Raw genomic sequence first — 12,831 nt, forward strand, 5'->3', positions numbered from 1 at the left:
GACACTGACGAAAGATGATGCTTCCCGGCCGAGAAAACAAAACCGCTGTGGTTGTGGGGACGGTCACAGATGATGTGAGGGTCCTGGCAGTTCCCCAGCTGAAGGTGTGTGCACTGCGTGTGAGCAGCCAGCCCCGAAAGTCGCATCCTCCAGGCTGGGGGTGAGATCCTCACCTTACAGATGTCTTTCTTCTGTTCATACACAGAGCAGAGAGCCAGCCTTAATTGTTCTGTATTTATATGTTCATGTATTTATAATGTTAGGACTGTATAATGCTTGAGAGAAATTATATGTTTTCAGAACAAATGAACAGGACACTGACACTGGATAACACCTGACAGGATGCATTACTCTCAGCATGCTGGACGCTGACGTCCTGCATCCTTCATGTTCCAGCACCAAGGGCTTCCATTGGGGTTCCTTATTAAAACAGGACAGCTTCCAGAACAGCTTCGAAGAAAGCTTCCGATCCCAATTGCTCCAGTAATTAATTCAGACTGTCCCACACAGGACTTTAATTAATCCTGGAATTTCTCATAATTTAGAAACTAGACCACAAATGCTATTCCTAGCTTGTTCAACCATTTTCCCCAACTTGATTTGGGCCCCTACAAAGGTATTGTTTGTTCCAAATCAGCCAGAAGAAACCTTAAGAGAACAGTGCCCTATTTCCCTTAAGGGAGGTTGGGTAGGTTTTTGCTTGCCTTTTTGGGCTATAGAGGTTTATTTTCATTGGGAGTTGGTTATAAGTTATTGGTGGTCTTATTCAGAGAGGAAAACATATGTTAATTTACAGTAAATAAGTATATTTTATAATTTCGATGTCCTGATATATATATATATGTGTGTGTGTGTATATATATATATATATATATATATATATATATATATATATATATATTTAATAGCTCAGCAATTCAACTCATAGTTTAAAGTTTGACAGAAGGCTATTGGTAACACTGATAAAACCAGTCAAAATAGTCCTTGAGCTGCTGGGAACTGGTGGAGCTGTACACTGCATAGCCGACTTAAAACCTGGTCTAGCAGAGCCTGGAGAGATGGCACAGCTGTTACGTTGTTCAGAAAATTATTTTAAAATGAAGCAACTGTAAGAAACTGGTTTCATGTTCAAAATCCAGGAATATGAGACATGAGTTGCCAAGCCTTTTCTTCATCCTGCTTTGTATTTCCACAGAGTAAAAAGGCCATAAAGAATATCATACAAAAGTGCACCTACCTCCCAGCTCTCGAGCCGTTTCTCTATGATGCGCCTCCCAATATCCTGAAGTATGTGGCTGGACAGTTCAGTAAGGTGAGACGCACTCTCATAGTCTGGAAGAAGGGAGGATCGGGGAAATTGTGTGGGGGCTCGTTTTTCTCTTTTCTTACGTAAAATTGGGTCTGGGCTTTACTATTTAAGTGTCAACTCTCATCAGTCTCAGTTGACACAAGTGACACAGGTTAGTAAGACTCACAGATAAACAAAACGCTTCATCCTTTCCCATGTGGGTCTCACAGCCCTATATATCTTCTTCAACAGCAGAGACGGCAGGAATGTGCCAACACATTCTTAAAAAGCTTTACATGATAGATAATTTATACCGCAACCTATCTTTATTAATTTCCAGTGTCTTTTAGTCTCACTTTTAGTCTAGCAATGCAGCAAACATCTTTGGAAAAAGAAAGAAAATGGCCTTTGAGCCACTGAAATACTTTTCAATGTACTTGCTGGAGATGCTCTCAGTCATTTGGCACACGGTGGCTTCGTATGAACAATTTGAACAAATGTCACTGTCCTAGTTCGTAGATCATTGCAGATTGATGGTTGTGCAGGAAGGTCAAGCTGCCAGAGGTGCACAGGCAACAGGCAGACCCCGGCAGCAAAGGCTGGAAGAGGATGACTCTGTTAGAGCTCTGACATTCAGGACGGTGCCCCTTAGCTGTTGAGAATGGGGGAAACTGTATCTGCATACCTGACTTAAAACACAGGATCTACAGAGGCTGGAGAGATGGCTCAGCTGCTAAGAGCACTTCCAGAGGACCTGACCTTGATTCTAGCACCCACACAGCAGCTCACAACTGTCTGTAACTCCATTCCCAGCGGATCCATGGCCTCTTCCGGCCTCCATGGTCACTGGGTATGCACATGAGACACAGAATTAAATACAGATCAAACACCATACACATTTTACAAAATTATTACCGTGTGGGCTGAGGTAGGATCTCTGTAGGTTTGAGGCCAGCCTGATCTACACAGAGAGTTCCAGGCCAGCCAGGACCTCAAAAATAAGCAAGCAAGCAAACAAAACAAACAAAACCCCCAAACAAACAAAATGCAGTCTGCATGAGTCATGTGCCAGAGCATATATGTGTTAGGCTCAGTTCTGTTTCTTTACTTTTTTGTTTTGTTTTGTTTTGTTTTTGGTGCTGGGGATGGCACCTAAAACCACACACATGGCAACTGCTCTACCACTGAACTGTATTCCAAGTTATAGCTCCAAGGTTTTTGCAAAGTCTTGACCTTTGATAGATAGAAACAAGAAAACTTACTCCATAGATGTTGTAGAGACTAAATAAGACAGTGTACGGTAAGAGTTTAATTCAGTCTAAGGTACATAAAAAAGAACAAAAACAAACAAAAAATGTTTTTAAAAGACAAGATATTTGGGCCTAGTGACATGGCTCAGCAGGCAAAGGTGCTTGGAACGGAGACTGGTGAGCCTGGAACTCAGAGACAAACTTAGAGACGATGGGGGAGAGGACCTTTTCTGCCTTGTTAAGGAGCTTCCCTTCGCTTTTCTAGATAGTGGGGGGACCTCAGACTGTATAGCTTTGGGTATGAGTGTGTCTGTACTAGCTTGGCTTGTTTCATTGTTTTATTTTATCTCTACAACATGAGGGTTAATGTGCTTTGTGAAAGAATTTCCACTCATTCGCTCTTTATGCTGTGGGTGCTGTGCTGAACATAAGGTCTCTCCTGAATGCTTTCCGCTGCAGTATCACTTTTGAAGAGAAATAGCCTAACTTGGAAGAGTAAAGATGAAGTACTGTTTTTGTTTTAATCTGTTTCTCTTTTCAAGGTGCTGCCGCATGACAGCAGAGCTCGACGGCTTTTTGTAACGAGTGGTGGACTTAGAAAGGTCCAGGAGATAAAGGCTGAGCCTGGGTCTCTCCTGCAAGAGTACATCAACAACATCAACAGCTGTTACCCAGAGGAAATAGTGAGGTGGGAAACGGACATTGGTCAGCTCAGTATCACAGACCAGTTTCGGGTTTTCCTATATGTGCCGGGGGCTGGAGCAGTGGCCCAGTCAGGAGTGCCTGCTATGCGAGCAAGAGGGCCAGAGTTTGGATTCCTACATGTGTGAAGGACCTGGGCTGCACATATTCTTAGGTCTTGGGGGCAGAGACAGGTAGAGAATGGGAGCTCACAGGGCTGACGTCACTGAGATTCAGGCTCACTGGAATATTCTGTCCCCCAATAACAAGGTGGCAAGTGATGCAGCTGTATCCACATACATGCGAACACACACACACACACACACACACACACACACACACACACATACACACACACACACACACACACACACACACACACACACACACACAGCTTATACCACACATGTATACAACAGAATAAAAAGTACAGGGTTATGAAGAAGAGGAAGAGGAAGAAGCAGCTGTTCACTTTTTTTTTTAGAGAAAGTATTGTTTTATTTATTTTTTAAATTAATTTATTCAGATTACAACTCAATTGTTCTCCCATCACTCGTATCCTTCTGTTCCTCCTACCCTCCCACCCCCACCCTATTACCCTCCCTTAGGTCCATGTCCGAGGGGGATCTCCTCCCCCACTTATGGTCGCAGGCTAACAAGTCTCATCTTGATAGTCTGCCTATTCTTTCTTTGAGTGCCACCAGGGCTCCCCACGAAGGGGAGGTCGTCAAATATGGGGCACCAGAGCCAGCCGTTCACTTTTGCTGTCTGAGGTCATCTTGCTGTACAGATTGGACTTTGTCCTGAATGCATTAATCTCTCTCTATCAGCCTCTCAGGTGCTCAGACTGCAGGAGAGCCACCCAGTCAGGCTCAACAAGAACCTGCTTTCAGGCCCCGTGTCACTGAGCTACACCTCCAACCCAAACTAAGATTTTTGAAAATGAATTTAATTTTTAGAGCATTAACCCAAGTCTTAGGGCTTGTCAACCAAGAGGAGAACAATATGGCTAGGCCCCAAAACAAGCAAAATTTCCAAGAAATAAATAGAATAAAGAATAGCATCTTTAAAAAAATGACACGGAACACACAGCTACAGAGATGTTATATTTTCTACACACACACACACACACACACACACACACACACACACACACACACTTCCCACCATAACAACTCACAGGCTCTAACATATATAAATCATAGATTTAATCTAGTCCTCCTACCTAAAACTAATGTTTTGGTTTTTCAAGACGGTTTCTCTGGGTATCCCTGGCTGTCCTGGAACTCTATATGTAGACCAGGCTGGCCTCCTACTCAGAAAATCTATCTGCCTATCTCTGCCTCCTGGGTGCTGGGATTAAAGGTATGCACTACCATGCCTGGCTGTACTAATGGTTTTTAGAAACATAGTAACATTGAGTTTAAAAGCACAAAATAATATTAAGATTAACTTGTTTTTTATTCATAACTTCATGTACTCTTGCTTTGAGACAGAGTCTTACTATTGTAGGCCTGGCTGGTCTAAAATTCACTATATTGACCATGCTGGCCTCAACTCACACAGATCTTGCTTGCCTCTGCCTCTGCCTCTGCCTCTGCCTCTGCCTCTGCCTCTGCCTCTGCCTCTGCCTCTGCCTCTGCCTCTGCCTCTAAGTGCTGGAGTTAAAGGTGTGTGCCACCATGCCTGGCTTGAACTCTTTTAAAAACCTTACAATGACATGTCTGTACATATGTGCATGTGAGTGAGGTGGCCCCAGTAGATCCCCTGGAGCAGCTGACATAGTGCTGGGAACAAAGCTCATGTTCCCACTTGGGTCCTCTGTAAGAGCAGTATAGGTTCTTAACTGCTGAGACTTCTTTAAGTTCTGCGCTCTTGAGAGGGTCATGAGGACGTGAAAGAATTCCAATAAGCCCATTTTGAAAATATCAACACATTAGCATGTGATGTCAAAGGAGTAATATGTCATAGCATATGTAGAATATTCAAATATCAAAAGCCATGTAACAAAATACATGTGAAACCACAAAATGAAGGAATTCTGAAAACATTTTATTGAAATTTGTTTTTGTACATGGATGTATGTACATTCAGGAAGAATACTATTTTATGCAAGCCTAAGATAACTCAAGTCAGTGTTCTAAAAAACAAAATAAAATAAAAATGCAGAAAAGGCAAACTAAAGATCCCCTGAATGGAAATGATCTATTGATCAACTAATGATAAGGTATTTAAAAAAATAAATTAGTTTCCTTTTTCCTCCTTTTTAGGTATAGTTTAATACCAGTCGGGGTGGGGGCACCCTGTCATACTAGAGCTGAATCTGCTGCTTTGTCAAAATACTATTATAAAAATTAAATTCTTAAATGATAGGTTTTGAGATTTCATTTACTTAAATCTTGTTTTGTGTTTTGAGACACAGTTTTCTGTGTGGTTCTGCGTGTCCAGGAATTTGCTTTGTAGACCAAGCTGGCCTTGAACTCACAGAGACCTGCCTCTGCCTCTGCCTCTGCCTCTGCCTCTTGAATCCTGGAATTAAAAGTGTGCACCACCATGTCCAAATGAGATTTCATTTAAAAACTAATCCATTTGGCTTTTTAAAAAACCCACTATTTAATTTTCATGAGAATTTTGGTTCATGACCTTTTCAAATTTCTGATTTTTAAAAAAGCATTAGGTGCTTTTGTCGAGATCTTTAAAACATTGTGAAAATAGACAAATACAATTTTTAAATGGCTTCATTTTTACAGTCACCTATTTCTCAAAACTCAGTTGGTGAGGACTGTTTTAGTATTAGTATTTTTATAAGACAGCATCAGCCCAGTAGTCATTTCACATTGTCTTCCGATGTTAATTTTATTGCATCATTTCCAGCACCTGTGGGGCTATGAGAGGGGCGGGGCCTGGGCGGGCTTCAGAAGGAGTTGAGCTCTTGGTCTGGCCCATTGCCCAGTCACAAGGTGGGCTTGAACTTAATCTCTGGAGGAAGGAGGCCTTTGGGAAAGATCTAATGTGGGGAGGAAGGCAGTTCTAGTAACTTGACAACCTAACACACTGGATCCCAGCCCAAAGGCCCAGGCAATAATAACCCGAGCTCCTCATAGTCTGGGACAAAGTTAATTGCTTACACTCTTGCTAAAGGCATTTGAGCTAGGCTAGAGTGATTGACAGTGAGAGGGAAAGACTTTCTCACCTTTTAAATGGCTCTTTGATGAAAACTCAGGTCATGTGTCAGACAGACCTAGGTTCCTATCTCAGCTCTAATTATTTCCTGTGTGACCTTGGAGACAATTATTTAATTCTTTAAGATAGAATTTCTGTATTTATAAATATTATTACCTATTTCATAACACTAGAATTAAATGACATCATAGCCAAAGGGCTTGTATTAGTAAGAATTCAATTCAGGCAACATCTTTTATTGTCCCTTTTGGGGTATCTCTAGTCTTATTTTTTTTCCTCTTGAAATTAAATAGCATTATTAGGTAAATAAAATTCAATCTTATAATGTATTAGAGATAATATAATAGCACCTGGGGTCTTATTTTTCACTACTTGCTTTGATGATAAATGCATAGCAAGCAAAATTTTCATTTCAAATGTATAAAAGTAAAATAAAATGATTCTGGTGTATTTACAATGCCTTTAATTGCTGAGCTGGAGTTACACAGTTTTTCCTAATAGGAAGTTACTTTTGGATTCCTTAGCACTATGAGTAGTTGGGACAAGGTCTTCCTCACAGTATGTGAATAACTCGATATGTTTATTTATGGGTCTATATCTTGAGATGCATGTGAGGTAAGTATGCAGCTGTGGGGGGCTGGTCAGTACTAGGTGCCTGCAGTGTCGATGAGGGTGTGTGGGGTGTCTCAGCAGGGCTTCTTGGCTGGGAATCCTGGAGACTGTGAAGTTTCTGAGGTTTTTGGCAAAGGGAATTTGGCGATCAGTCTGGTAAGGCCTCAAGAACTCCTGGCCTATAATTGATATAGTGGGAATCGCACTTTAAAGCAACAGCGTCCAGTAAAAATATAATATGAGCCATATGCATAATTGCCAGCTTTCTGGTAGTCACATTTAAGACAATAAAATGAAATGGTAAATACATTTTAATAGTTTTTTTTAAATCCAAATATCCAAACCTTATAATTGCAACTTTTAAACAAAATAAAATTAGTGAGTTATTTTATATTTGTATACTATTTTGTTACTAATAGCATATCTTAATTCAGGCAGAAAGTCTCATTAGAACTATTTGGGTTAAATTTAGATTGTATAAAACTTTATTGGAGAAAGCAGACTCGCATATTATTCCAAACATGCTTTGTGTTTTCCAATGGTTGATTTGTCAGTTTTGAAGCTAAAATGTAAGCATTTAGTTTTCTAATCACGGTAGCTACATTTCTAGTATTCTTTACCCCATGTAACTAGTGGCTACCATTTTAAGTAGCAGATTTTTAAAAGTTTTGAAACCCTGCTCCCTAACACTTAGATCAAAACTACCTGTCTTGTGCCTGACACATTTATGAGCAGCAATGAAAGCCGGGCCAGATTTAATGACCGTCCTAACTCAGAACTACAGAGAGACAATCACCAGTTTCTCAATGCCAGACTAAGAAACACATTTTAAAAACACTTTTTTCTAGATTAGGTGGCCTTTTAGATGTTTTTTTGTTTTTGAGACAAAGTCAGTGTCTTACTGTGTGGCCTTAGCTGATCTGGAACTTGCTTTGTTGACTAGGCTGGTCTCACATTCACAGAGATCCACCTGTCTCTACTCCTGAGTGCTGGGAGTAAAGGTGTGTGCTAGCACGCCTGGCTAAAGTTTTTGTTTAATTATGGATATATGTATTTGTCTGTGCATATGAGTACAGGAGGAAGAACACTCTTTAAAAGAGATTTTTAGGAGTGTTTATATGTGTTCTGTTAAACTTTGATTGTGAACAAGGACTCTATTGAAGAAAATATAGCTCTGTTTTGCCCATCTTAACAAATTGTGGAAGAAATTATTACATTTAAAAAGATTTTTTTCTAATTTTTATGTGTATGGATATTTTGTTTATGTGTGTGGCTGTGTACCATATATGTGCCTCGTACCCTCAGAAACCACAAGAAGGCACTAAATTCCCTGGCATTGGAATTATACCTGGGAATTGAAAGCAGCTACTCTAAAAGAGCAACAAGTGTTCAAAACCACTGAGCCCTCTCCCCAGCACCAAAATTATGGCTTTGTAAGTGTAAAGTCAGCTAACTAAGGACAAGTCCCCAATGCTAATATATTTTCAGAGGCTTAGTCACTCTGAGTAAATATTTTAGAAATTTTAAAATTATGTTTTCCTAGGTCTTAAAATCCATTTCTACATGAGAATAGCAGCCAGATTTTATTAGTCTTGTTTTTATGTAAACGTAAATTCTCTCCACAGTGTATCACTACTCACAATACTATTCATATATTTAATACTTTATACTAAATATTTTATAAGATGCTTAACTTAGAAATCTAAAAAATGTAAATGTATGCCCAAGAACCAATGGAGAAGATTGATTTTCTATTTTATATGAGTATTTTAAGTCATTTGTTCAATTGCTTTCAATATGAATTGTGATTGGTTATTATCAAACTATATTTTAAGACATGATTTCTAAGGCAATTGGAATGCAGAGGTTGATTAGTAATAATAGATTGTATATTCTAACACACAAGAGACATTTACTAACTCTGGCCTTTAAGAGCCATCACTCACTTGATGTGATAAGGAGAAAGTCCCCGTGGTACTGCCACTGGATTGGGGGCGAGCGCTTAGGAACCATCTCCTTCGTCACCACACTTAGGTCCTTGAAGTGCTGTAGCATCTGCACAGCACTGTGAGTTGGGGCTCTCTGTCTTCAGATGTTCTAACCGTATGCAGAAGCATTGCTAGAACCTAAGTGAAGTTTCACCCATACAAGCATTTAGTTTAAAAATGTTTTACATTTGTTTACGTGTGTACACACATGCGCACCGCAGCATGCATGGGAAGGTCAGACTTGGGTTGGGACTCTCTCCTGTTAATACACGGACTCCAGGGGTGACCTCAGCCAGTGCCCTTACTGGTTGAGCAGTCGCACCAGCCCCATACGTTATTTCACTAAGTTCTTTACATAGACTCTTTTCGTGCCTATTGTATGAAAAATGTCCATAGGTCTGACAGCAAGTTTTCTTTTTTCAGGTACTACTCCCCTGGATACTCAGACACACTTCTGCAGAGGGTTGACAGCTTCCAGCCACTTGCTAACTGAATGGGAGAGCAAGAGTAACAATTGTAAAAGATCTTTCTAAAATGTCTGAACCAAGTGCGCTCTACTTTTGTCCAATGTGAAATCCCTGTAATGTATTCTATGTTTATATAATACTTTATACACTGTTAGCTGTGATGTAGGAAAAGGCTAGTTATAGTCACTGCATGATAAAGGTAAGTTTAAAAGGCAGTATGTGGCTTTATGGTATTTATTTGTCTATAAAACACAAACATAATACAACACATACATCCTTAGGGGCAGATATAAATGAGACATGCTGTTGAAAAACCTCAGTACGTTCCACATGGAATGGGTAAGGAAAACTGACCTTGCCAGTCACACAGAAAGACAGGAAAGGTACTATGGAAAGAAAAAAACTCATGATAGAAACTCCAGGCCCTTAGTAGGCTCCAGAAAGCCTGTCCGGTTTTCTAGGAATTTATGAAAGCCCTCCTCACTTGACTCTAGCTTTGAAACTGCTGTCTTCCCACCCCACGTAAAGTGTGTGTGTCTTACTTCTCATGTGCTCTGACAGTAGCCCTCTGTCCCCACTGAGATGCCTCATCACGACCCCTGTTCAGGGTTGAAGACACGGGAAACGCATCTCTAGGATCCCTTGTCCCCGGTTCACGTTCCTAGCTTTCGGAATTCACATATTCAGGGATTTAAAGTATAAATGGAGAAGAGCAGCAGCAGGCTCAGACATAATGCATTTTTCATTTAGGAAGCTGTAATGGGGTCAAAGTAGATTCCAACAAAACTAAAAATAACATTGCAAGTTGTTTTTTTTTTTGTCTTTTCCCCTACCTAGCCAATGCACTTCTGACCACAGGAATCTGTGCTTGGATTCAGAAGTCTTGGCAGTGATGCCTATGTCTTTGGGCCTAACAGGATATGTCTTTTTAATTAATTAATTTTATTCATGTGTATGAGTATTTTGTCCACATGTATGTCTGTGTAGCATGTGCATGCCTGGTACCCACAGAGGCCAGAAGAGGCCTTCAGATCCCCTGGGACTCGAGTAACAGATGGTTGTAAGCCATCATGTGGGTGCCGGGGATTGAAGTAGGGGCCTCTGCAAGTAGCCAGGGCTCTTAACTACATCTCTCTCTCTAGCCCCTAAAGGTTTATTTCTTGAGATGTCTTTCTGGAGGCCCAGATAACAAAAGGAGACAAGATTGTAGCCAGTCTTCGCTCTTTGTGGGTTCTTCTTTTTCCCACCCTTTATTTCCCCTTCCTCCGTTTCACCCCCTAACACTAGATAGGAGATGAAGAAGGGGAGAGCAGTTAGAGAAGAGCCCCAAATCCAATTTCCCTCCTTTTGTTTCTTCTTTGACCACAGCTACTAGCAAACCACAACCAACCTCCCTCAATGACCACCAACCACCAACCCCACCTATTGGGGCTCTAGCATTTATAGACCCTCTGAAAAGTTCCCATAATTCCAAACGTCACACAATCACAGCAACTATCTGCAGCTGGAAAAACTACGCCTCTGCTAGAGCACGAGCACTCAGCTGCCTTGAAGCAGCCCCGTATCTCCACACCTAGGATTAAAACGAAAGCACACTCATACTATTTCTGTGCTTTTAAAGAAACCAACATTCCAAAATTCTCACTTCATAGAATAGCTCCGAAAAGTCCCCAAACTACAGTGGGCCCAGACTTGAAAACCTGGTTTCAAGTTTCCTTCTTGGATTCCTTTTATGTTTAGTTTCCTCAGAAGGAAAGTAGGCATTTAACAGGAGTGCTTTCCTGGGCTTACCTCTGTCATCCTTATTTTCTGCCAGCGAACAGTTTTGTTGCATCTTTAAAGACTTCTTCATAAGCAGCCACCAACATCCCATGTCTTTTCTACTTATGTCAAGCTAGAATACCTAGTGGTTTCCTTTTTGGTGGTGGCCCTGAGGCTTGAACGCATGATCATGTATGCACAGTGCACACCTCCACTCCTGACTTCATTTCTAATACATTCACAGTCTATTTTGTTTCCTTACAGCATTTTCTTAGACTCATTGCAAGGCAAAATATAATTATTATTCTCAATTTTGTAGCTTCCTTGTCTTATTCCTGTCTATTTAGCTTGTCTTATAAGCCATTTAATGACCTGAGGAGATAAAAAGTAACTTTCTTTTAATCATCCCTTTTTTTACATAACTTTTTAAATTTTTGTGTGCATTTGGTATTTTGCCTGAATGAATGTCTGTACAAGGGTGTTGGATCCCCTGGAACTGGAGTTACTGTCATGAGCTGCCATGTGGGTGCAGGGAATTGAACCCAGGTCCTCTGAAAGAGCAGTCAGTCCTCTTAACTACCGAGTCATCTTTCCAGCCTGCTTTTATCATTCTTAATTAAGACTATTTACAGAGATTGAGGGAATGCCCAACCAATGCCTGGCCCAACCAGAGGCCCAGCCCATGAGAGAGAGCTAACTTGTGATACTATTAACATTATTACTCTGCTATGCTTGCTGACAAGAGCCTAGCAGAGTTGTCCTCTGAGAGGCTCCACCCAGCAGTGTTTCCAAACAGATGCTGAGACTCACAGACAAACAATGGGTGAAATATAGGGAATCTTGTGGAAAAGTGGGGGGAAGGATAGAAGGACCTGGAGGGGACAGGAGCTCCACAAGAAGGACCAGCAGAGCCAACTAACCAGGGCCCAGTGGAGCTTGGGGAGACTGAAGCACCAACCAACCAAAGACCATGCGTGCACGGACTGGACCTAGATCCCCTACACAGATGTAGCCGATGGGCTTCGTGTGGGGGAGGGGGCTGTCTCTGACATGCTTTCTTAGTACTTCCCCATGGTGGGGCTGCCTCACCAGGCCACACACAGACTTGGTGTGCTGGGGTGGGTTGGTAGTAAGTGTTCCCCTTTTCTGAGGAGTAGGGGAGGGGGAATGGGAAAAGGGGAGAGGAAAGGGACCAGGAGGAGAGGAGGGATGGGGCTACAATTGGGATGTAAAGTGATAAATTAAGTTTTAAAACAAGAAAAAAAAAAAAAGATTTTCAACTCTGTGATATCTCAGCACTGGGGAGGCTATGACACCAGGATTTCAAGTTCTGTGTGACAGAATAAGGACATGTATAAACCAAAAACAAACCAACAAAACCACAATAGCAGTTGTCCTTAGATGACCATGATAGTCACACACACACAAAAAAGATTAATTTATCTAAGTTAAAATATCTTTAGATGTTGGAATGGTAAGTCCCCTCATTTTTTGTCATTATGCTTTGTAGCTGACATTTTTCACTTTATACATCATCTTGTCCTTATAAAGGAGTACTTCACTAAGAATAAAATAATCTTGTCCTGCTAGATATTCCTAAT

General features: G+C 41.0%; 1 protein-coding gene across 3 annotated transcripts in view; it reads left to right on the plus strand.

The window, feature by feature from the left end:
• The window catches only part of SPAG6 (sperm associated antigen 6), a 60,718-nt gene extending 48,496 nt beyond the window's left edge, over positions 1–12,222 (plus strand). For 2 of the 3 annotated variants that reach the window (XM_084782416.1, XM_084782417.1), the window contains 3 exons: positions 1,196–1,312; positions 3,081–3,226; positions 9,426–12,221. In XM_084782416.1, the coding sequence (XP_084638542.1) occupies positions 1,196–1,312; positions 3,081–3,226; positions 9,426–9,495 (333 nt within the window). In that variant the 3' untranslated portion in view covers positions 9,496–12,221. Of the gene's footprint in view, positions 1–1,195; positions 1,313–3,080; positions 3,227–9,425 lie in introns of all 3 variants that reach the window. The other variant, XM_084782418.1, reaches the window with a different exon arrangement.
• Positions 12,223–12,831: the final 609 nt, after the last annotated feature.

The sequence above is a fragment of the Acomys minous genome (assembly GCF_964271855.1).
Source record: "Acomys minous genome assembly, chromosome: 5".
Classification (NCBI taxonomy): Eukaryota; Metazoa; Chordata; class Mammalia; order Rodentia; family Muridae; genus Acomys; species Acomys minous.